Genomic DNA, 22692 nt, shown 5'->3' with positions numbered 1-22692 from the left:
TTGATTACTCTGAACGCATTGCAACTATTTTGGTGATCAACAATTTGTTTTATGTGTATGTAATCAATAATAATTATTGACTGATTTATTACAATTATTTATTGTATCATACTTATTCTTTAAAGAAATCTGGCCAATAACAGACTGGATAAGGTATCAGGAAGAATGATGGTGGGTTTGACAGGAGTTCATCACATGTAAGACATAATGTTATTTTAGGTTACATAAATGGAACAAAAAGAAAAAGAAAAATGCTGGTTGCGTTTGTACAAAAAAAAACGTGTCATACACTAAACACGCCTTATGAATTTCAATTTTGATTTTCCATTTTCTTGTAGAATTAATAAGTAATCATAATTCCACAAATAAAGACTCAATTCAGAAAATAACATTGAAATAAAAACGTTATTAATCACTTTGTATAATTTTTAGCAATTTTTACCAATTTGTCAGAATTTATTCCGATCAACTTCGGCTATAGATAAAAGAATCGTTCATACGTTTTCTTCATTTTCTTTTTAAAAAAAAGCACGATAAAAGAAATCATAAAGCTTTCATTTCTTTCATTTCCAGTTCATTGACCAGTAACCGATTGACGTGTTTAAGTAATACAACTTTCAAAGATACCGTCAATCTAAGAAAACTGTAAGTAACTTATTATCTTTTCACGTCATCTTGATATAGTAGATCTTAACTCTTAGTTGTTTCGCATATAAAAAAAAAAATGAAATGATATCTGTTTTTCATTTCATTTTAGCTTCTAACATACAATTTTAAAATGTCATGATTTTGTTATAGGTGCATTGAAGTGCACATGTCTGTTTAGCGTTATTTTGTGAGTCTATGAAATACCACATATTTTCAAAAAAGGAGATAAAATCTTTTGTTAAAAAATATTTGCAGACGATATTTCAGGAATAAACAGTTTCGTTTTATTAATGGCAGATGATAAAGTGAAATTCGTACGCAGGAAATTACATAATTGCTCTCGATATCGTATCTTCGGTTTCTTTTAAATTTCCTATAATAAGATCTAATCATTATAGAATAAATATAAACAATATCTCACGGTTTTTGTAGCCGATAAGCGCAATTTTCTAAAAATAGAAAAAAATGGTGTACTTGATTGGTAAATTAGAATGGAATATGTTCTACAGACACAAGAAAGAGATATGAAACGACCTTATCAGATAATATTCGTGCACACCTGATTTTTAATATATCTGTTTCAGAGATCTTTTCGGAAACCAGATAGGCTGTATTCAAGAGGGTGCATTTGACAGAACAACGGAACTTTCATCATTGTAAGAATTGACTTGTATTTAAAACAAACTGTAAAAAATTTGATACCGATCATATCGAAAACAGCCGGCACAGAATGATTTTATTTAACGCAAATCAGAGAAAAGCATATTGAATTCTACAGAACAGAATCATTACAACTACATACAATAATTATTTACTTGATGGTTCAACGATCTGAAGCCAAATGTTTAGACGTGTGTGTGTGTTTTTTTTCTCTTTCCCAATGCCCAGTTAGTTAATATGACATATTGGGTTATTTTTACTGTTATGAAACACATGTTATTTATACAGTCTTGAACTACATATTGTTTGTCCATACTTTGGCAAACAGCAGTGACAATGGGTTTGATATGAAGACACAATTTTACTAACGATCATTGGGTTACATGAATGACATGTAATTAACTGAATCTACTTTCTATGAAAATTGTATTTTAATATTTCATTTTACGTGTACATCATTGTAAAATACGTTTGACCAATTTACTTCCTTGCAGGAATCTCATGTCCAACCCATTCTCGTGTAATTGTCATCTTAAATGGTTTTCAAAATGGTTGTCAACACACGATGTTCTTGTTGGAAGCCTCACGTGCTATTTCCCGCGCAAAGTGCGCGATACGCCATTCCTGGACGTTGATACGGAAGAAATGATATGTGAAGGTGAGTTTGATTGAAATATTTATTTATAGAACAAGTTTGATTCAAATATTGTTAGTCCCCTACCGGTTTACCGGAGGGGACTTTAGGTTTACCCTCCGTCCGTCTGTCCGTCTGTCTGTCTGTCTGTCCGTCCGTCAGTCCGTCCGTCCGTCCGTCCGTCTGTCCGTCCGTCAGTCCGTCCGTCCACAAAACTGGATCCCGTGATAACGCAAAAAGTACTGAAAATATTTTAATGAAACTTGATATATGGATAGATGGCAGTATGGAGATTATGCACGTCTTTTTCTTTTCTTCCTATGTTGAAAATTCTGGTTGCTATGGCAACAAATAGACGGAAAATATGGCAAATTTTACACATAACCTGGATCCCGCGATAACGCAAAAAGTACTGAAAATATTTTTATGAAACTTGATATATGGATAGATGGCAGTATGGAGATTATGCACGTCTTTTTTCTTTTCTTCCTATGTTGAAAATTCTGGTTGCTATGGCAACAAATAGACTGAAAATATGGCAAACTTTTACACATAACCTGGATCCAGTGATAACACAAAAAGTACTGAAAATATGTTTATTAAAACTTGACATATGGGTAGATGGCAGTATGGAAATTATGCACACTCTTTTCTTATCTTCCTATGTTGAAAATTCTGGTTGCTATGGCAACAAATAGACTGAAATTTCACAGATTTCTGATTCTAGTTTTTAAGTTTTTTCTCTATAAGTTCTTTATTTCTTAAGGTATTTTCTTCAAACTTTAAATATAAGTTGCTTGTCATCAACCACATCATTATGTGACCAGGTTTACAACTCTAGCACAAAAATTTATCAGGAATTACCTCCCTTGAACTTAAAATTTTCATGAAAAAACATTGTTTTTTTAATAACTTCTTTTTCTGAATGTATCTACTTCAAACTTCATATAAATGTTTCATATTTATCACTCAACATTTGTGAGTGTTCAAATACTCTAGCAAGACGATTTCCAGGAATTATGGCCCCTTTTGAAACTTAGACTTTTTTTTGAGAAAATTGGTATTTTTTTTACTCCAACTTCTCAATCATGATAGGATTTTAAAAGATGTTATATTTTGATAACAGGGATGTTTAAAAAAATAACTTTAGAGTGTCCTTCAGTCTGTCTGTCTGTACATAAAAACTGTTTCCTGGTGATCACTTTTAAAGAACTTTTTCAACAAATTAGGAACCTTAGTGAATGGCCAATGGCCCTTCAAAATGTTGCTTAGGCTCTTACCGGTAGGGGACTTATGGATTGCTTGCAATACTATGATAATTGCTTGTTTACTTATAGAACAATAATAATCGAATACTATGTCACTGAAAAATACGTTGTTTAAATATACGAAAAGAAAATTTCAATGTATTATTTTTCATTCCAAATATTTTACGACTATTCTTACTCGATACTTAAAATCTTCTGGTGAAATTAGATTATTGTTTGGTGTTTTTTACTCAAAGCAAAGTGCAGTGTACTTAGCTACCGTCGAGCAAATTGGTTGTGTCTGCAGTTTTATGGAAACAGTTTGATTTAGTACCGTATGCTGTTGTTTCTTTCCTGTGATATTAATTGACGTTTTTATTATGTTTCAGAGAATAACGAAATTGGGTGTAATGTCGGAATCCCGCCATGCTGCTCCGATCAACCTGCAGGGGGTAAAAATAAAACTGTTACATCCATTTTTTAAGGCATACGACATCTTAAGTACCAAATGATTATTGTTTTTCAAAATGTGTACTGAAATTTGAACAATGATGCTGAATATTGCGTTTTTTCAACGGAACCCAAGATTGTTTGTATATATAAATTGCAATGATTAAGCTATTTAGCGTCTATTTAAACAGACTCTTCGACAAAATTTACAAATTTACGACGATATTTGACATAAAATAAAATCAGTTGTGACATTCTACAAATTTTCCAATTCTATAAAATGTCGGATTCGATTGACTGTCATATTCCATGAGATGTTTTTCGACGAAATGTCTTGGGAGCATAAAGTACGCGCGTATGTTAAAAACTTTTGAAAAAATATTAGAAAATTATATTGTACATAGTGTGAAACTTTTTAGGAATGCTTTTGTTTACTTTTAAGATGTTTGAATCGGGCTTATATAGTTTAAATATTTTAATTTATCTTTGTAAAGAAATACGTTCACATTTTTTGCAGACTTGATCCAGAGAAACTGTGATCCTCGGGTACATTGTCCGGACAAATGTACATGTACTGGTACAGTTGTAAGGTGCAGTAGAAAGGATCTGAAAACAATACCGAAAGGCATTCCACTAGACACAACTGAACTGTAAGTTTTAGAACATTTCGAGTTTAAATATTTACATTTAAACTCACTATAAGTATGATATTAATATTTAATATTTAAAAGTTTATCTTCATTTTGAAAATAAAGCCAAAGAAAACACAAATACACCCCCCCCTAAAAAAAATGAATAAGTAAAAATAGATAAATAAAAAGACAAACAAAGCAAAACAAAACAACGAATTTCAAAAATAATTTCTACTCATCAAATACTAGAAGCTTGTTGATGATTATTTTTTATATCTTGTATAATGATGAATGCATTTTGTTTTCACTACCACATTTGTCTGAAAATGTTGCAATCGCTTTTTCTAGTTGTTTTGCATACATGTATACTTTTTGATCGTTGTTCAGATACTGGTGAAATCTGTGTTTTCACTCTGGCATTGTCTGAAAATGTTGCAATCGCTTTTTGTAGTTGCTTTGTATACATGTACAATTTCTTTGTTCAGATACCTTGATGACAATGGTATAGAGGAAGTAGAAAGCACCTCAGACGATATAGTCAGTGAAATAGGCAGACTTACACGTCTTACAAGACTGTAAGAGAAGTTTATTTTATACCAACTGCGTACCAAATAAATACTTGATACACAATGATTTGTAATTCAGAAATAATTTGAAATTTTGTCAAAGTTACACTTACCACTTTGAATAATATTATCTTAGAATATATCTTTAAACTATATTAAACTTATGACATTTCCAGCACTATCTGATAAACAATATTGTGAAAGATTACATAAAAATATCATTCTCGTGAATCCGACAACGAAACATCGGCATGGTGTAGAAATAAGACATACGATTTTGATATCATTATAAAATTATATAAAAAACTGAATATATATGATTTTTGTGCGATTTTTACTAATTAACGGCATAAACAGGCCTGTCAAAATGGAATGAATATTCCGACAGCTGGGCTTGTTTTATAATTGATGCATTTCTCAAATGTTCTTATTTGTTGTAATATTCGACAATGATTTTTGCAGGGATCTGAGCAACAACCGAATTATGAGCCTGCCTCCGAAATTGTTTGCTAATTTGACGCATCTGTCAACGCTGTAAGTACCTGTCACATTTCTGCAGAATTAAGCGGGGGTTTGTTAGTTAAATATTTGCAGTGTTTAGTGGTTTCCCACATGTATTTTTGCGTTTGTTTGCTCGTTACTCTGGTGCCAATTATGCCATCTCTGCTGTCATTTATACCACATTGCAATATGATGATCTCTGAAAGATGAAAAAACAAACTATTGAATAAAAGATTTCAAATGCTTTAATTTCTAAAAAAAGAGAACTTTTGATTGTGTGTGTTCGATTAGTTTCTGTTTTTTAGCTCACCTGACCACGAAGTGGTCATGGTGAGGTATAGTGATGGGGCTATGTCCGGCGTCCGTCGTCGTGCGTTGTGCGTCGTGCGTCGTGCGTTGTGCGTCGTTCGTCGTCAACAATTGGGTTGTTAACAGTCTAGCAGTCACAGTTTTGATTGGATCATCATCAAACTTTGTCAGAATGTTTGTCTCAATGAAATACATATCGAGTTCGAAGATGGGTTATCTCGGGTCAAAAACTAGGTCACAGGAGCTAAAAATAGAAAAAGCTTGTTAACACTCTAGAGGCTGCAGTTTTCATACAAATATTCTGGAAATTTGTCAGGAAGGTTGTTTTTATGATATCTAGGTCAAGTTTGAAGATGGGTCATCTCCGGTCAAAAACTAGGTCACGAGCTAAAAATAGAAAAAGCTTGTTAACAGTCTAGCAGTCACAGTTTTGATTGGATCATCATCAAACTTTGTCAGAATGTTTGTCTCAATGAAATACAGATCGAGTTCGAAGATGGGTTATCTCGGGTCAAAAACTAGGTCACAGGAGCTAAAAATAGAAAAAGCTTGTTAACACTCTAGAGGCTGCAGTTTTCATACAAATATTCTGGAAATTTGTCAGGAAGGTTGTTTTTATGATATCTAGGTCAAGTTTGAAGATGGGTCATCTCCGGTCAAAAACTAGGTCACGAGCTAAAAATAGAAAAAGCTTGTTAACAGTCTAGCAGTCACAGTTTTGATTGGATCATCATCAAACTTTGTCAGAATGTTTTGTCTCAATGAAATACAGATCGAGTTCGAAGATGGGTTATCTCGGGTCAAAAACTAGGTCACAGGAGCTAAAAATAGAAAAAGCTTGTTAACACTCTAGAGGCTGCAGTTTTCATACAAATATTCTGGAAATTTGGTCAGGAAGGTTGTTTTAATGATATCTAGGTCAAGTTCGAAGATGGGTCATCTCCGGTCAAAAAACTAGGTCACAGGAGCTAAAAATAGAAAAGCTTGTTAACACTCTAGTGGCTGCAGTTTTCATCCAAATATTTTGGAAATTTGTCAGGAAGGTTGTTTTGATGATATCTAGGTCAAGTTCGAAGATGGGTCATCTCCGGTCAAAAACTAGGTCACAGGAGCTAAAAATAGAAAAAGCTTGTTAACACTCTAGTGGCCGCAGTTTTCATCACCAAATATTCTGGAAATTTGTCAGGAAAGTTGTTTTGATGGTTTCTAGGTCAAGTTCAAAGATGGGTCATCTCTGGTCAAAAACTAGGTCACAGGAGCTAAAAATAGAAAAAGCTTGTTAACACTCTATAGGCTGCAGTTTTTATCCAAATATTCTGGAAATTTGTCAGGAAGGTTGTTTAGATGATATCTAGGTCAAGTTTGAAGATGGATCATGTCTGGTCAAAAACTAGGTCACAGGAGCTAAAAATAGAAAAAGCTTGTTAACACTCTAGTGGCTGCAATTTTCATCCAAATATTTTGGAAATTTGTCAGGAAGGTTGTTTTTGATTTTATCTAGGTCAAGTTCGAAGATGGGTCATGTCTGGTCAAAAACTAGGTCACAGGAGCTAAAAATAGAAAAAGCTTGTTATCACTCTATAGGCTGCAGTTTTCATCCAAATATTCTGGAAATTTGTCAGGAAGGTTGTTTTGATGATATCTAGGTCAAGTTCGAAGATGGGTCATCTCTGGTCAAAAACCAGGTCACGAGCTAAAAATAGAAAAAGCTTGTTAACACTCTAGTGGCTGCAGTTTTCATCCAAATATTCTGGAAATTTGTCAGGAAGGTTGCTTAGATAATATCTAGGTCAAGTTCGAAGATGGGTCATCTCCGGTCAAAAACTAGGTCACAGGAGCTAAAAATAGAAAAAGTTTGTTAACACTCTAGTGGCTGCAGTTTTCATCCAAATATTCTTGAAATTTGTCAGGAAGGTTGTTTTGATGATATCTAGGTCAAGTTTGAAGATGGGTAATGTCCGGTCAAAAACTAGGTCACAGGAGCTTAAAATAGAAAAAGCTTGTTAACACTCTAGTGGCTGCAGTTCTCATCCAAATATTCTGGAAATTTGTCAGGAAGGTTGTTTTGATGATATCTAGGTCAAGTTGGAAGATGGGTCATGTCCGGTCAAAAACTAGGTCACAGGTGCTAAAAATAGAAAAAGCTTGTTAACACTCTAGTGGCTGCAGTTTTCATCCAAATATTTTGGAAATTTGTCAGGAAGGTTGTTTTGATGATTTTCAGGTCAAGTTCGAAGATGGGTTATCACCGGTCAAAAACTAGGTCACAGGAGCTAAAAATAGAAAAAGCTTGTTAACACTCTAGTGGCTGCAGTTTTGATTAAAATATTCTGGAAATTTGTCAGGAAGGTTGTTTTAATGATTTCTAGGTCAAGTTCGAAGATGGGTCATGTCTGGTCAAAAATAGGTCACAGGAGCTAAAAATAGAAAAAGCTTGTTAACACTCTAATGGTTGCAGTTTTCATCCAAACATTCTGGAAATTTGTCAGAAAAAGTTTTGTTTTTGATGATTTCTAGGTCAAGTTCGAAGATGGGTCATCTCAGGTCAAAAAACTAGGTCACAGGAGCTAAAAATAGAAAAAGCTTGTTAACACTCTAATGGCTGCAGTTTTCATCTAAATGTTCTGGAAATTTGTCAAGAAGGTTGTTTTGATGATATCTAAGTCAAGTTCGAAGATGGGTCATCTCCGTCAAAAACTAGGTCACAGGAGCTAAAAATAGAAAAGCTTGTTAACACATTAGGGGCTGCAGTTTTCATCCAAATATTCTTGAAATTTGTCAGGAAGGTTGTTTTGATGATGTCTAGGTCAAGTTCGAAGATGGGTTATCTCCGGTCAAAAAAACTAGGTCACAGGAGCTAAACATAGAAAAAGCTTGTTAACACTCTAGTGGCTGCAGTATTGATTCAAATATTCTGGAAATTTGTCAGGAAGGTTGTTTTTGATGATTTCTAGGTCAAGTTCGAAGATGGGCCATCTCAGGTCAAAACTAGGTCACAGGAGTTAAAAATAGAAAAGCTTGTTTACACTCTAGTGGCTGCAGTTTTTATTCAAATATTCAGGAAATTTGTCAAGAATGTTTGTTTTGATGTTTTCTGGGTCAAGTGCTTAGATTGGTCATGTCTGGTCAAAAAACTAGGTCACAGGAGCTAAAAAATGGAAAAATCTTTTTAACACTCTAGTGGCTGCAGTTTTGATCCAAATTTCCTGGTAAATTGGTCAGGAAGGTTGTTTTGATGATTTCTAGGTCAAGTTTGAATATGGGTCGTGTCCAGTCAAAAATTAGGTCACATTGCCCAAATATGGAAAAATCTTTATAACACACTAGAGGTCACATGTTTGACTCAGTCGCATCAAACTTGGTCATGATGCTTGTTTAAGACATTGCTTGAATGCGGTTGTGTCAGGTGAGCGATCCAGGGCCATCATGGCCCTCTTGTTTTTGTTGTTTGTTTTGGTTTTAGCTATTGTAGATGAAAAAGATAACGTTTTTCTTTTTACTTTATTCATGAAACGAGACATTTACACCAATGTCTTATGTAAGATATGTTTCTTACGTAACACATCGCGTTCCTATTCACGTGACATGTATTACTACAGTGCATAAAATATCATTTTTTGGCATTTTTTGCTTTCCCTAGTTAGTTAGCATGGAAAATGGGAACAATTTTCATTGTAAATTGTTATGTCACGAGATAATTTCTTTCCCATTAATCTTTGCTCTAAGAATTCAAGGAGGGCACAACACGACGCCATACGTAAATTTCTAGCTTTACGCTGATGCTATCAATTATGTCTGAAATATAGTAATTTGTCAGTTAATGTGGGCAGGAATCGTTTAAGAGACAAAGAGTCTAGAGTAATACTTTAATATATACATGTAGAAATAAAATATCGTCATTGTCTAGCGTATGTCAGTACAAGTATTTTTAAACTATGACACAATTTTTATAATGTGAAGGTGTTGTATAGCCTGCAGGAGTTTGATTAACAATAAAACAAAACGAAACATTCCCCCCCCCCCCAAAAAAAAAGAAGAAAAAAGAGAAAATAAAAACATAAATAAATAAATAAATAAATAAATAAATAGATAAATAAATAAATAAATAAATAAATAAATAAATAAATAAAAAGAAATAATAAAAAAAATAATAATATTCAAACACTGCAAATTATTTGTATACAAGGATGGGGCTAAATGTCAAATGTAGCTAAACATTATTCAAGAATATATTTAGCAATCAAGTTTTATTAGAAAGAACACGTTTATTAACATTATTTATTTAATGACAGTAAACTAAAATATAATCATTATTTAGCAATAAAGTTTCAACTACACGTATTATTTCTTTGCAGGATCATGAGTTATAACAAACTTCAATGCGTGGCAGATACCTCATTTAGTGGCTTAAATGAACTCAGAATATTGTAAGTACAAGCACCAATGATTAATTTTCTATGTTACCAAACTTCCGCCTGACCAGCCTCTATACTGTTGGCCTACTTTTATATTCAAGTTCATAAATTTTACAATGGACAGTTCGGATTTCAAATTTGAACAAGTCTTTGGTTTGATTTGTTATCATTTCTGGTGAAAACAACTGGAGAAAAACTTTTCTATCAAACGTAGTGTGTTTCATTTATTTGTTTAAATATATGTATTTAAGCTCGGTTGTGAACAAGTACTTGCAACTTATATTAATCATTATTGAGTCCGCTCCTTGGAACCATACAGCAGTAGTGTCATATGAAGAAACATGGGCGTGACCAGATTAGGGCTGGAACCCATAATTCCTTGGTTGAGAGGCAGACACCTTAACCACTTGACCACCGCTCCCATTGTTTCATTTATGAGTTCTATCATTCAAAGAAATTGTGTAAACATTTTTATACCAGTATAAAGAATATGTCAATGTTTTAAACTTAAAGAAATATTCTTTAAAAAAAAATAAATAAACATTGTGCGGTTACATCTTTTGTCTTCGTCTGCAGGTCTCTACATGGGAATAACATGTCTTCTATTCCATTCGGCACTTTTGATGATTTAACTTCCTTAACACATCTGTAAGTATACTTTAGAACTTTAAGACTCAGCACGTATGCAGATATTGATAAGATTAATGTGCTAAAACTTTTAAAAATGAAGGATAAAATATCACTTGAGCGTTGTTTATATGATTAAACAAATCACTCTTAACTTGAACCATTGCCGACCTCATGGAATTTTATGATATATAAAAAGTTTTTCAAACTGTTAATGCACCTTGTCAGTACATTAAAAAGTAAAATTAAGATGGTTTATATGCTTGTGAATCTTTTTTATTGCACTGTTTTACACCAGCAATGGTGTTTATGTTGTTCTTTTAGCAGTTACGTCACAGTCAGCATCCTTGCTTACACTATTGTTAAATGGGTCTCTCTTAACTTTGTATCCGTTTTTTTTTTCATTTAAACAAAGTATATGTTGAAATAGTGCCATAAATTACAATTATCGTTGTAAAACTTTCAAGGCCCACTATTTCTATTTCTCAAAAACGTTTTATTTTTGATGTTCTGTTATAGTTTCCAAAACAATAATCTTTTGCTTCCGTTGCTTTTTATCAATTATGTTTGGTACTTTGTATGGAAGTGAAAAAACAACTTTGTTTATATTTTCTTACTTATATGACAACTAATTATATATTAAGCACTTTTTTCGTTAGGTGACAAGCATGTTTACAACCATTATTTAAAATTTTATCATTTTAAAACTCATGTCTGCCTTTTCTAAAGAAAGAAAAAAAATGTTTCTGAGACATTAAGTGCCTTTTAACGTTTCTCTTTTTCTAATCGTGAGGAAGTCAAGCTCATGAAACAGTCTTAATTACATTTTATAATATGCGCATATAGACGCTTTACAGTTTTAATAACGATATGCGCATATAGACGCTTTACAGTTTTAATAACGATATGCGCATATAGACGCTTTACAGTTTTAATAACGATATGCGCATATATCATATATTTTTACTGAGTTCGGTTAATGACACTGTCATAACAAGTTTGGCCAGCATAATAATATGCGTATTCTTGCTAAACTATACTGTTAATTACCCAATTTAAGTTTGATAACTGTAATGTATTATTAACAATAAAACGTTTAGATTTCATGACAGATTCGTTAGTGGACATTTGTGCTTTAGAAACGAATTTTTTGTTAACCAAAATTAGCAACCAGAAATAAGATGAGATTCACGCTACCTTTTTGCCAATAATAACTTTTTGGAAACTCTACGAAAAGTGACATAATTATCATTAAAAGCTGTTATTCAGATAAGTTGATATATAGATTAAAATCGTTTCTTGCATAACGAGCCTTTTAAATAGCTTTCGCGGAATAAAGCAAGTAGAGTATATTTTAGCATTTTCAGATGTTATTGATATTGTGTTTTTTTATACTAATATTTTAGAGCACTAGGTGGTAACCCCTTGTACTGTGATTGTGGCCTCAAGTGGCTGTCAGACTGGGTTAAGAAGAAGTATGTGGAGTCGGGTATTGCAGCATGCGTCGGTCCGAAAAGTATGATGAACAAACTGATGTTGACAACTCCATCGAGCTACTTCGAATGCAACAGTAAGTTGTCCATACATAAAGTGTTGATATTACATGAAATGAAGACTAAGTGCATTTTGAATTATGCTTGCTAAACATATAATGAATTGAAAACTTTTACAAGATTTAGAAAAATAATGGAAGAAAAGGAGTTAAATTACATGTATATACATTTAAGTGGTATGTAACAAATACGTTTATGTTGGTATTGAATAACGATATTTTACAATCAAATATCTAATCACACAAAAAAGAACTTGTGTGTAAAAAGTAAGAAAAAATGACATGCCTGTTCAACCATTGCTTTTTATCGGAAGAATTTCTAATAATCTAAAGGTTTTAAAGCACTGCTTTCAGTTACCGGCGAGGTTTTAAAGTACTGATTTTAAAGGCACATACATAACGAGCAAATGTCAATTACAGGTGAGCCAGATCCCGAGGTGCAGGCTAAATGTAACGTATGTTACAAGAACCCGTGTCAACATGGCGGTGTATGTACAGCTCTCGGATTTAGAGACTTTAAATGCGACTGCACCCCTGGTTTCCATGGCAAAGGATGTGAGGAGGAAATAAATGCATGTTTTGGCAATCCTTGTCACAATAATGGTGTTTGCAAGATTAAAGATAGAAGAAACCTCTTTGGAAGCTTCATGTAAGTTTATAAAGTTGTAATATGAGTTTTTTTTTAAATTTTTTTATGTTAAAACAAATGTGAAAAAAAAGAGTTATTGTTTATATTCCTGTTTGCTGATGATTGATCTTTGTCCGACGTTTTTCGACAGAATGAATCTAGAAAAGGCAATGAATAAATGCAATAAAATCGGATGATAAAGTCAGATGACATTGTATTTGTAATATATCAAAAGATAAAACACAATTTTACACTGATGCAGGTGTTTTTTTTCTTATCCAAACCATTAGTAATATTGAAATAATGAAAATATCTTTCTTTAAGGCTGGATTTTTAAAATTACCTAACAAAATTTTCAGTTTGGTCAAAATTTAAAGAAAAGTAAAATGGAAATAAGCTATCATTGAATAAAAGGGGAAAAAAAAATCATTTCTATACAAAAGATTCAAATTTGAAATTGTATGACCATGTGATTTGTTGTTCTTGCAACTAAGGATTTGGTAAGTTCAAACAGTTTACCGGCTTTGATTATGTTATATTGATGCTGTTTTACGAGTCACTTATTAAAACTAGTTTATTGTTATATATGTGCAATAATGTTATCAATGTTACTATACAATCTGACTAAAGTTCAGATCTACTTAAGTTATTTTCTTGCATGTAGATCTGATTGCCACCGGATTTGTTTCGCTTTATTTTAATCCGGATTTCCCGAGAAAGCTATTTTTAGACATGTAATCAAATCGTCCTTTACAGATAGGCATTAGACAAAATATCAAAATATCGCTGTCCATGGATTGTTGATTTTTGTTAGAAAAAAAAAATTTGTTTGAAGTAATTTGATACAAATAAACTGGAAAAGGTAGACTCAATTCGGCAAGATAGTTGTGCTATATGGACAAAGCCATATTTGTTCCAGAAATTGGAATATTACCTACTCACTATTGGTGTTCCAGCGTTTCAAATTACAAACCACATCCCTTTCAAAATTGTGTAAGCTCGCCGGTGATTGGCTGTTTAAAATGTCACGAGAAGGTGACCTCCTATTGGTGCCCATCAGATCCTAATGCGTAGCGTTATTTAGGAGCTGATTTCAATCAGATTGTCAATGTTATTATATTTTTTATTTTCAAATTTTGTCTTTACATTTGCCTTGATACTTAGAATTAATTTTGCATACTTATTTTACTTTTAAAAGCTTAGAAATGAAAGTTATAACCTTTTTTGATTAGTTTTGCAATTTTCATTTATTGAAGCTTTTAGCAGATGAAATATCCTGTTATTTTTATATGTTGCCTAAATCTGAAAAAACCTTCGTAACGGCATGGCCGAGTGGTTTATGCGTCGGACTAGAAATATAATAACGTAAAGCCACGTGGGTTGAAAACCTCGACGCGGCCACGCCGTTGATTCCTTGCAAAAAACTTAACACACATCGCTAACTACTGGTTGGTTCCAGGAACGTATTTGAGAGTTTGTCTATTAGCTTTCAGCTGCCTCCAAATTCGAACTAAATTTAATACCGTTTCAACTAAATCTAAGAAAAATAACTACATAAATATTAATTTTGTAAAAAAATGACGTGTTGGGAAAATCCTAGCGGACGTCTTTTTTACATAATCTAAATCTACGAAAATGATTAATCTACTTTTTTGTGCAAATATTAATATATAAATAATCTTTGAATCTTTGTCCTAGCCATGTACTCGTAAAATATATTTTTATTATTCAATGTATCACTCATTTACATGTACAGTTTATAAATATACTGTAAATATATAATATTCAATTAAACCTTTGAAAGATTGGCATTCAAAATGTTAAAATCTTAGATTAAAACACGACATTGAACAGTTGCGTTTCGATGGCAAATGTATTCAAGAAAAGATAACTCTTGTTTAAACAATTTACCTAAATTATCATTTGTAACAGAAACAATTTGATTTCGATGTACATTATCAAAGACGTCTTTCATATCAACATTATTGTTTATATCCATTATGTAGGTGTGATTGTTTGGGAGGTTTCGAAGGGGAGCGATGCGAAGTGAACATTGACGATTGTAAATCTCATACATGTCAAAACGGAGCTACTTGTGTTGATGGAGTTGAATCATACACGTGTCAATGTGCTCCTGGTTTTACAGGTTTGTTAAAAAATAGAGAAACATTTTAATTAATTAAATAAATATTAAATATCTATAGAACGACAAATGTGTGAGGTAATGTATGTTGAAGAAAACTATCCTGTCAGCTTACGGAACGTCGGTAGTTTAACTCCGGTGCCCGTTCGTGACTGAAATTATGCACGGAAGGGCACTCCACCAGCAAAGCTAAAAGTCGCTATATAACCATAACTATTTCGGTGTGACGTAAAACCCAATCGAACAATATAAACATTATGTGTGTTAATAAAGTAATTAATTGTGAGCTAAATGTCAAACTTTTTATAACATATTTATATTTTATTCGTATAGGAGAGAAATGTTCGGATAAAATAGAGTTCTGCTCTGGTCCATACAACTTCTGTGAAAGAGGCAAATGTGTTGACCTATCAACTGACTACAGGTATGAACTTTACACATTTAAAAATAAAACAGAATAATATATGATTCGCTGTATCATAGCGTTACAAAATAACAATACTCTCCACAGCCGATTAAGATTTGTGACTTGATAAGTTATGAAATGCGAGACAAAACATGACATTCGAGGACATTCGTTTTTTTTATATCTAGAAAGTTTATTGTGCCCAGTTACAGTAATAATAAAGTTTGATTTGTTACACTTAAAATGCATCCTGTAAGTCCTGAGGTTAAAAGTAGGAGACTTAATGTATTTATTGTTTACAGATGCGAGTGCCCGGCAGGCTACTCGGACAAAAACTGTAGTACCAATATAAATGAATGCGAGGAACATATTTGTCAACACGGCTCCACTTGTGTGGACGAAGTGGACTCTTACAGGTAATTTTCACGTCCAGTCCAACTTTATATTTCAGTCTTATACACCATGACGCTTCCTTTAGCTTTTGATTTTCACCCATCACTTTTGCAAACATTGCTAGTGTTTTGTTTGCCTTTTTAGTAATTGATTGGAAAGCCACTTACATCTTTTGTGTCAAATTATGCCACAGTCCGTATGTTATTTAAAACTACAATGATATATTCGCGATTTTGACTCAAGTTAAATGTTCAACCGTTAACTTCCATTAAGTTCATGCGATTAGCACATACTACATTTATTTAAAAAGGTTTCTTCTTGCTAAGTCTGGCTTCTTTTGTCATGAATAAAAAAATCACAGGTAACCAATTTTAATGTTGTATTGTTTATCATTGCCTGTTACAGCTGTCTTTGTAAACGAGGTTACACGGGAAGGTTCTGTGAGATAGCGCCTGTGGATCTCGACCTTCCAATACCAGGGGCTGGTCTATGTGAAAACCACGAGTGTCAAAATAACGGGGTATGCTACCAAGAGAATAAATCCTCTGACTACACTTGCAAATGTGTAGCCGGCTTTGTCGGCAAGAAATGTGAGAAACTTGCTAGTCTCGCTTTTATGGCGGTAGACTCCTACATCCAGCTACCAAAATTCAACTTCCAAGCATTTTCTAACATCACCATAGTGATGAAAACAAATTCCAGTTCTGGTTTATTGATGTACACCGGTGTAGAAGAGCATTTGGCAATCGAGCTGTACAAAGGCCGTGTTGCTGTCAGTTTCTATGTCGGAAAAGAACATATTCCTTCGCAGTTCAGCTATATGTTTAGTTTTACAAAGGTGGACGACGAAAAATTCCATACCATTGAACTCCTTATTAGTCAGAGAAATTTTACAATGCGTGTAGATAATGGTTATCCAAGAACAGTAATTAATGAGGGTGCACACAAGTATCTAGAAGTGGAAGATGACATGTTCCTTGGAGGAGTTCCTAGACACATCAGTACCAGAGCCGAGAGAAAGTTCCACATTCGTGATGGCTCCAGTTTTAAAGGTCTGCCTAACCCTCTTTATACTTCAATATTCTATATATTGTTTGGTTTGGTATACCGTTAGTTTAAGCCTTAGTTTGAATTTTGAAAGCAAAATGGTTAAGAAAACTTAGTAATATTAGTAAAAGGCTTTGTCTTTTGATTTTCTGTTGATAACTAGTATTCAAAACGAGAATACCTTGTTATTTTGACTGTTGCATTAAAGAATTTGATTTAATTTTCATTGATTTGACACTTGATTTTACTCTAAACGCCTCGGAATTTTAGCTGATTATTTATTTGTCTTTGGACTGCAGTTGCCAGTACATACAGGAATCATAAATGACAACAATACACGTAATAAAATAAAATAATAAAATAGTAAAATATACATTTGTATTGTCCATTTTCAGGTTGTTTTTCACAAGTGCTTATCAACGGAAAGCCCCTCGACTTTATGGTCACGAAACGTAATCACAAAATGACACCGGGTTGCAGCAACCCTGATCCATGCAGGAATCATAAATGTTTAAATCGCGGCAAGTGCAGAAGCAGTCCGAGCGGTGATGATTACACTTGCCGGTGTAGGGCGGGGTACGGAGGTCAGCACTGTGAATTAGGTGAATATCCGTCTGATAGTAGCTATAGTAAGTTTTGTTCTTTTGTTGTTTTGTTTACTTTTTTACACAGGAATGATAACTCACAAATATCACATAAAGCTACTACTTGTTCGATTCTTTGCGTGGATTACCTGCCTTTGTAGTCCATTGTACCCAAGTGGTGGCATACTCTTAAAATAAAATTAAATAAATACAAAATTTGTTAAAATTTAATTTCGGGTATACAATGTTCAATCATAATGTAATTTTGTTGCATCATTTTAGTATTTTTTGTAAATTTCAAATTTAGTAATATCGACATAGTTATGGTCATATTCAAAATTATCTCAGTTTTAAATGCAACGACTCAATTAAGTTTCACTTACCAACCATTGATTATTATCTCGCTTGATTCTCGTGTTTATCATTCCTGGATAGAAGTAATGGTTTTCTCAACTGCCGCACTTGCACTGCTTCTTCTTCTTCGATTTCTATAAAAAATCAGAAACAAACAAACAAAAAACAACACTTTCTTTACAGTATATGTCTTTGTTGAACAAATATTTGGTTTTAAGTACAGCACATATTCATGTATTTGTACTATACTTGTTTATTGGTTATAGGTCGAACGGATTATATGGAAACAATACCTTATATAATATTTCTATTATTTGCAATGTATTTTAAATACCTTTTTGTTAGTTTGTACACCTTGAAATAGAGATTTTATGAGTCACAAAATTTTGCACATTTAATTTTAGTAATTTTAGTTATCATTTTTAATGATTTTGCATGAAAAATATTCAAAAACCTTCTATATGAATGTGCGGCCTTATGTTGCTTTTTTGCTTATTGTGTGTTTAAATGCTTTCATTTTGCTCTCGAGGGAATCATATAATTATTTTCCTTTGACTTTTCTCTTTATGTTCTTTGTAGGACCTACTTTTGTCTTCCCTGTAAGTGCACGATCCAAAACTGAATTTCAAAGTATTTTTGTTTTTAGTTTTATGTTTTCATTAAAATTGTGTTCTTGTAAGTTAGCAATTAAGAAATGTTTCTTGTAAATTGAGCCAGGAATATTTTCAATGTCTGGTAAATTATTCAATACTACAACAAAACTTTGTACCTTTCTTTTACAGTATCTACATGCCAAAGCAAAGTTTTTAAGGATATTTATGTTGATCCAAAGACCAGTTGTCGCACGAGGCGGAAGTTGAAGTATCGAAGGTGCGAGGGTACTTGTAATTCTGATTGCTGTAGTCCGATTAGAATTAAAAACAGAAAAGTACGGTTATATTGCCCAGATAATTCGAATTATATTTATGAGCTTCCGGTTATCCGGAAGTGCGGCTGTAAACGGTGTTGATGTAAAAAAACACAATTGTGATAAACGATAATTTCGATGCCCACTATTGAACTTTGTGTTTATTTAGTACTATTTTTAAAAAAATCGCTAACTACGTCATCCGGTTTATTCCGGAAAACTGCAAATGGCAATAACCACTTTACTAATTATGCATAAAAAGCTATGAACTGAGAGTTTGAAAAAGTGGTTTTGATATAAAAAGGAGGTGAGAAGCTTTGTGTCAGTGTGCACAGCAAATCTGAAAAATGGACGCTGAAATTAATGCGCGACTCTTTGACTGGAAAATTGCTGTGCAAAGAAACGAGAAACAATAAAAGGTTAAGTTTTTGAAATGATTTGACACTAGCTCTTTCTCGGAGATATGAAAAGCTAACAGAAATTTGTTTATAGTGTTGTGAACTGACTCTTATATCATAGAGATAGTAACTGTGAGAAGTATACTAAGTAAAATACTGTTAACATATTGTAAAATAGTTTCAATGAAATTTGAATATTTTTAGTTCATGCACAGTAAATTATAACTTTGAAATATTTATGTTTTTATACGTGTATATAGTTATGATATCTTAACAATCTCTTCCATTTTCAGATATGAAAATGTACTTTTTTATTTTTGTTGTACAGATTTTTTTGTTGTTGATGGAATTCGATCTGAATAGAACCTACGTCTCTTAGAATGATTCACCTAAGGAACTCAAACTGTGCTTATCTGTGAGCCATATGACCAATAAAGCCTGTATAAAAATACCTACGTTTCAGCAATAAAAGTAATTAATTCGTTCAATAATATAACTTGTTAACGGTGAAATCTACTGATCTATGGTCATATATTTTTCTTGTCTTTCTTCGGATTTTTTTGCAAGAAATTTTGCGTAGGAAAATGTTGATTTTTAGTCAGAGTTTTTAAGAAACATGATACCTCGGTCATACAAAGTTCGTTTTTTACGCATTTTAAAACTGCCATATTTTTAAAAATATTTGTGAGAAAATATATATGTATACATCAACACTCATCATTTGTAATATTTCATACAAGAAACATCCACGTGATCTATAGGGATTGTTTTGTTTACCCTTGGCTGATAGTCTTATACTTTCTTTCATCGCAATGCTCTGCGTTAACCAAATAATAGTTATTAAAGGGACTTCACTGAGGTTTTGTGACATGGTTGGACTCGAAATATGCCAAAGATTTGTGCACCAATTACCGTATTGAAGGTCTGGACCAAAAACTTGTGAGCAGATTTTCGGGTCATTCTTTTACCTCGTTTTTCCAGAATAATCATTTTCTTGTGCACAATATCCCCAAAATGAAAAGCATTGCAACGCTTTTCACTCTGATCGGTTAAGAATCGCTCTGCATATCGATTTTCAATTAAATTCTGAGTTTTGTTTAGCACAGTTTGCCATTTTTCAGTGCTTCACTTGGTTTTAGTCCTTAGACCTCAGTGGAGTTCCTTTAAAGTAGACAATAAAATAACTAAAAAGCTTCCATGTCAATTTAGCAGCACTTTTGAAACCTACTGCAATTATGACATTATATTTGCAGCAAAAATGAAAGTTTTTAAACGCTTTAAGCCTTACGTGTTGATTTAGCAGCCCCGTCAGTATTGTAATATACGTCATTACAATGTAAACATTACATTTTTTTGGTCAAAAACAATGTACGTTTTAACAGTTTTTGCCTTGGCACTAGGTCGGTATGCACTTCTGTGCTCTATATACATATAAATACACATTTTAGCATGGACTACCAATATTCAGTAGTTTTACATTGACAATCCCTTAAGAATCTATAAAAGGAATGTACATTGTATATTGTCTAAATCTGGAACAGACTACACACTAAAACATGTTCATACATGTATGAATCTGTGTTAGGGTAAATATCCAAACAGAAATACTAAATATTTCATATTTCTTGAATATGCTCACAAGAAAAAAAAACCTGTGTCGTGAACTTGTAAATTTTCATATTCATGATTATTTTGTGTTCCTCTGGCTTTGAGAAAATTAGTGTGCATTTTTTTTTCTTAAAACTTAACGCGAAGCTCAGAATAAATTTTGGCTCATTTATTTCCGTTGTCACGTATGTCATTGCAATGATCTGTGTAAAAGTAAGCGACAGTTTAAGAAAATGTCCACTGCAATTGTTTCCTTTTGTAATGTTTGTAACTTGTAACTGTTCAAAAAGCTAAGATTGAATAAAGATAGTTCAAACGACAAGAGTCATAACTTTTTGGTTAGCTTTTTCTTTTTAAATTTTTTTCCATATTTTCATTTTTACTTCATCGTAGACTGTAGGGATTTTCCCCTTTTCCTACCCCTGTTATATGTTAAAACTATGTGTACGTTTAAATCCGTGCACTTTAGTGAAAGCGACATGTAAGGAATACATGCAGATCATGTCAAGTATTTGATATGTTGTTTGTCTTTTGTTAAGCCGTATTGTATCTTATGGGCTTATAGAACCACCATGGACAGTGTCTCTATTTTTAGAACAGACTTGTCTCTATTTTTAGAACAGACTTATTCGTTTCAGCTATTATTTTCCCAACTCTAAGCCTTTCTTCTGCGTGTTCGTCAAAAAAAATCTTGTATCACGTTGTTGCCATTTATACAATGAACCATCATACAAAATTAAAATGAGCCGCGCTATGACAAAACCAACATAATGCGTTTGCGACCAGCATGGATCCAGACCAGCCTGCGCATCCGCGCAGTATGATCAGGATCCATGTTGTTCGCTAACAAACTCTATAACAAGTAGATATTATACTGATAGCGAACAGGATGGATCCTGATCAGACTGCGCGGATGCGCAGGCTGGTCTGGATTCATGCTAGTCGCAAACGCATTATGTTGGTTTTGTCATGACGCGGCTCAAATGTACCCATTACATTTAGAAATGTATATTTGCGTAGAAATAGGGCTTCATTGTATTAAACTGTCTTGTTTGTTTCTTAAGAGGCCAGTATTTTGGTAAGACACCCAGAGTCATGGCGCACTTCGTCATTTAAGAGAAAAGGTCACGTGATCATTTGTAGTTTACGTTCATTTTGTTGTATACGTGTACAAATGCAGTTCATATTAAAATGTATGTATGTTTTCTTTACATAGATGATATATGTACATACCTGATACATTTATACATAACCGTGTTAACTTGTAGGAAATAAAGCAAAGAAAAACAGCCATTTTACACCAAGCTTTCGAGTTTGAAATTTTAGAATATCTTCCCTATTATTTCTAAATTATTTTATTATTATTATTATTATTTTGCCAAAGATCTTCTGCTTTATATTATTTAAAGATCAAAGATATAATTTTATTTTTTTTCCGTTATTTTGAACCTTAATCTGTTTACACAACAGACCATGAAAAGATATGCCATTAAGTTAACATTGCTAATTATATATTAGAGTTTTCCTTATACAAATTAATGTTAACTTCATTTCTTGATCATTTTGAGACATGGAAGTTTCATATAATAAATGTTTACTGTTTAGTATGTGTGTTCTTGTTTTTATTTCATATGCCGACATTTGACATACCGGTAATGTACCCGTTTTTTATGAACTGATTGTTAATCCTAGTAAAATTGACAAAGAGCACTATAGTTCTCTGTTCTAACCAAAAATTTGACAGACCCAGATTTACTTGAACATGTGATATCCGGCTACAGTTCAAATGCATTACCTTCTTTTGAATTTACAAGTTTACCTTAAAAAATTAATACTTTTGATACAGATTTATCAACAATATCTAAATTTCGATTCCCCAAACTTCTAAACTGTAAAATTATTATAACAACAACAACAACACTTCCAGTGCCATATCTATAGGTAGCCAAATTTTCCAGGATGTTTTTTATATGTAGAAAACAC

General features: G+C 32.8%; 1 protein-coding gene across 3 annotated transcripts in view; it reads left to right on the top strand.

The window, feature by feature from the left end:
* LOC132740822 (protein slit-like) overlaps nucleotides 1-22313 on the top strand; it is a 97889-nt gene extending 75576 nt beyond the window's left edge. For 2 of the 3 annotated variants that reach the window (XM_060728830.1, XM_060728829.1), the window contains exons 19-36: nucleotides 126-197; nucleotides 574-645; nucleotides 1233-1304; nucleotides 1803-1966; nucleotides 3579-3641; nucleotides 4157-4289; nucleotides 4757-4846; nucleotides 5300-5371; nucleotides 10003-10074; nucleotides 10639-10710; nucleotides 12096-12259; nucleotides 12662-12890; nucleotides 14876-15015; nucleotides 15346-15436; nucleotides 15721-15834; nucleotides 16217-16863; nucleotides 17254-17487; nucleotides 18579-22313. In XM_060728830.1, the coding sequence (XP_060584813.1) occupies nucleotides 126-197; nucleotides 574-645; nucleotides 1233-1304; nucleotides 1803-1966; nucleotides 3579-3641; nucleotides 4157-4289; nucleotides 4757-4846; nucleotides 5300-5371; nucleotides 10003-10074; nucleotides 10639-10710; nucleotides 12096-12259; nucleotides 12662-12890; nucleotides 14876-15015; nucleotides 15346-15436; nucleotides 15721-15834; nucleotides 16217-16863; nucleotides 17254-17487; nucleotides 18579-18805 (2728 nt within the window). In that variant the 3' untranslated portion in view covers nucleotides 18806-22313. The remainder of the gene's footprint in view (nucleotides 1-125; nucleotides 198-573; nucleotides 646-1232; nucleotides 1305-1802; nucleotides 1967-3578; nucleotides 3642-4156; nucleotides 4290-4756; nucleotides 4847-5299; nucleotides 5372-10002; nucleotides 10075-10638; nucleotides 10711-12095; nucleotides 12260-12661; nucleotides 12891-14875; nucleotides 15016-15345; nucleotides 15437-15720; nucleotides 15835-16216; nucleotides 16864-17253; nucleotides 17488-18578) is intronic. The other variant, XM_060728831.1, reaches the window with a different exon arrangement.
* Nucleotides 22314-22692: the final 379 nt, after the last annotated feature.

The sequence above is a fragment of the Ruditapes philippinarum genome, unplaced genomic scaffold (assembly GCF_026571515.1).
Source record: "Ruditapes philippinarum isolate M1 unplaced genomic scaffold, ASM2657151v2 ctg230_1_1_1_1, whole genome shotgun sequence".
NCBI lineage: Eukaryota > Metazoa > Mollusca > Bivalvia > Venerida > Veneridae > Ruditapes > Ruditapes philippinarum.
The sequence above is the reverse complement of the archived record's forward strand: the minus strand, read 5'-3'. Positions and strand labels throughout refer to the sequence as shown.